Source organism: Acanthisitta chloris, unplaced genomic scaffold (genome assembly GCF_000695815.1).
Source record: "Acanthisitta chloris isolate BGI_N310 unplaced genomic scaffold, ASM69581v1 scaffold10897, whole genome shotgun sequence".
Lineage (NCBI taxonomy): Eukaryota > Metazoa > Chordata > Aves > Passeriformes > Acanthisittidae > Acanthisitta > Acanthisitta chloris.
In genome coordinates this window covers 5,427-6,395 of record NW_008680931.1, presented here as the reverse complement: position 1 = coordinate 6,395, position 969 = coordinate 5,427, and the positions used below count along the sequence as shown (strand labels likewise).

The window sequence follows — 969 nt, the reverse complement described above, 5'->3', positions numbered from 1 at the left end:
ACAGTCTGGTCCTAGATCCGCCTGTTTATCAGGGCCACTTCTTTTAAGTCTGGAAAACCCGTCCTGCTTGGTGTGGAGGGGAGCAATGGCAGGGCTCTGTGGCTGCCCAGCCCATGACAGTGTCTTCTGTTCCCACATAGGCTCGTGATGACATCCTCAACGGTTCACACCCTGTCTCCTTTGACAAAGCCTGTGAGTTTGCTGGCCACCAGTGTCAGATCCAGTTCGGGCCACACAATGAGCAGAAGCACAAGCCGGGCTTTCTGGAGTGAGTGTCTTGAGGAGCCCTTGGGCTTGTCTCGTGGCAGCTCGAGCCGTTTGGCAGCACCTAGCACCAGGCCACCAAATGAGGCTCTGGGGGTTTGGTTTTCTCTGGTGCAATCCTTCTCCTCCCTACAGCATTGTGCGCAAGCGTGGCGATCCACACCAGCTGCAAGGGGTGCCAGCCCCCCATCCTGCTCCCTCTGGCACCCCTACAGGGACATGCAGACAACTCTGAAGGGGGGAACCCAGCCCACCATATGGCCTGCCCTGATGCCACAGGAAGGGCTGCAGCCTTGGCATCTCCACCCCACTCTCAGCTAGGCCAGCTCCAAAGACAGCTTCCATAGCTGCAACAACTTCTCCCACATCCTTACTACTCCCAAAAACTCCCAAGTCATGCTCTGGCAGGGGTTTGTCTGAGGCTTTGGGTTGGGCCTCTTCATAGTCAAAGGCATATACTGGCTTCGGGTTCTGCTAAGAACTGGCTTGGCTGTCTCTTGGCAGGCTCAAGGATTTCCTGCCCAAGGAATACATCAAGCAGAAAGGGGAGCGCAAGATCTTCATGGTACGTGCAAGGGGGAGGTGGTGAGCTGGGCTTTTTCTTCCTCCTCACTAAAGATTGTGGCTGCTCTTGCCTGTGAAGACCACATGTAACAGTCTGGACGGTGAGAAACAGTAGCAGAATCTGTAGGTGGGTGGGCACGG

The 969-nt window shown here is 55.7% G+C and overlaps 1 protein-coding gene across 1 annotated transcript in view; it reads left to right on the top strand.

The window, feature by feature from the left end:
* The window catches only part of LOC103805264 (talin-1-like), a gene marked incomplete at its 3' end in the record, with an annotated part of 9,088 nt that overhangs the window by 4,268 nt on the left and 3,851 nt on the right, over positions 1 to 969 (top strand). The window contains exons 6-7 of the mRNA XM_009077905.1: positions 141 to 268; positions 769 to 829. Of these exons, the coding sequence (XP_009076153.1) occupies positions 141 to 268; positions 769 to 829 (189 nt within the window). The remainder of the gene's footprint in view (positions 1 to 140; positions 269 to 768; positions 830 to 969) is intronic.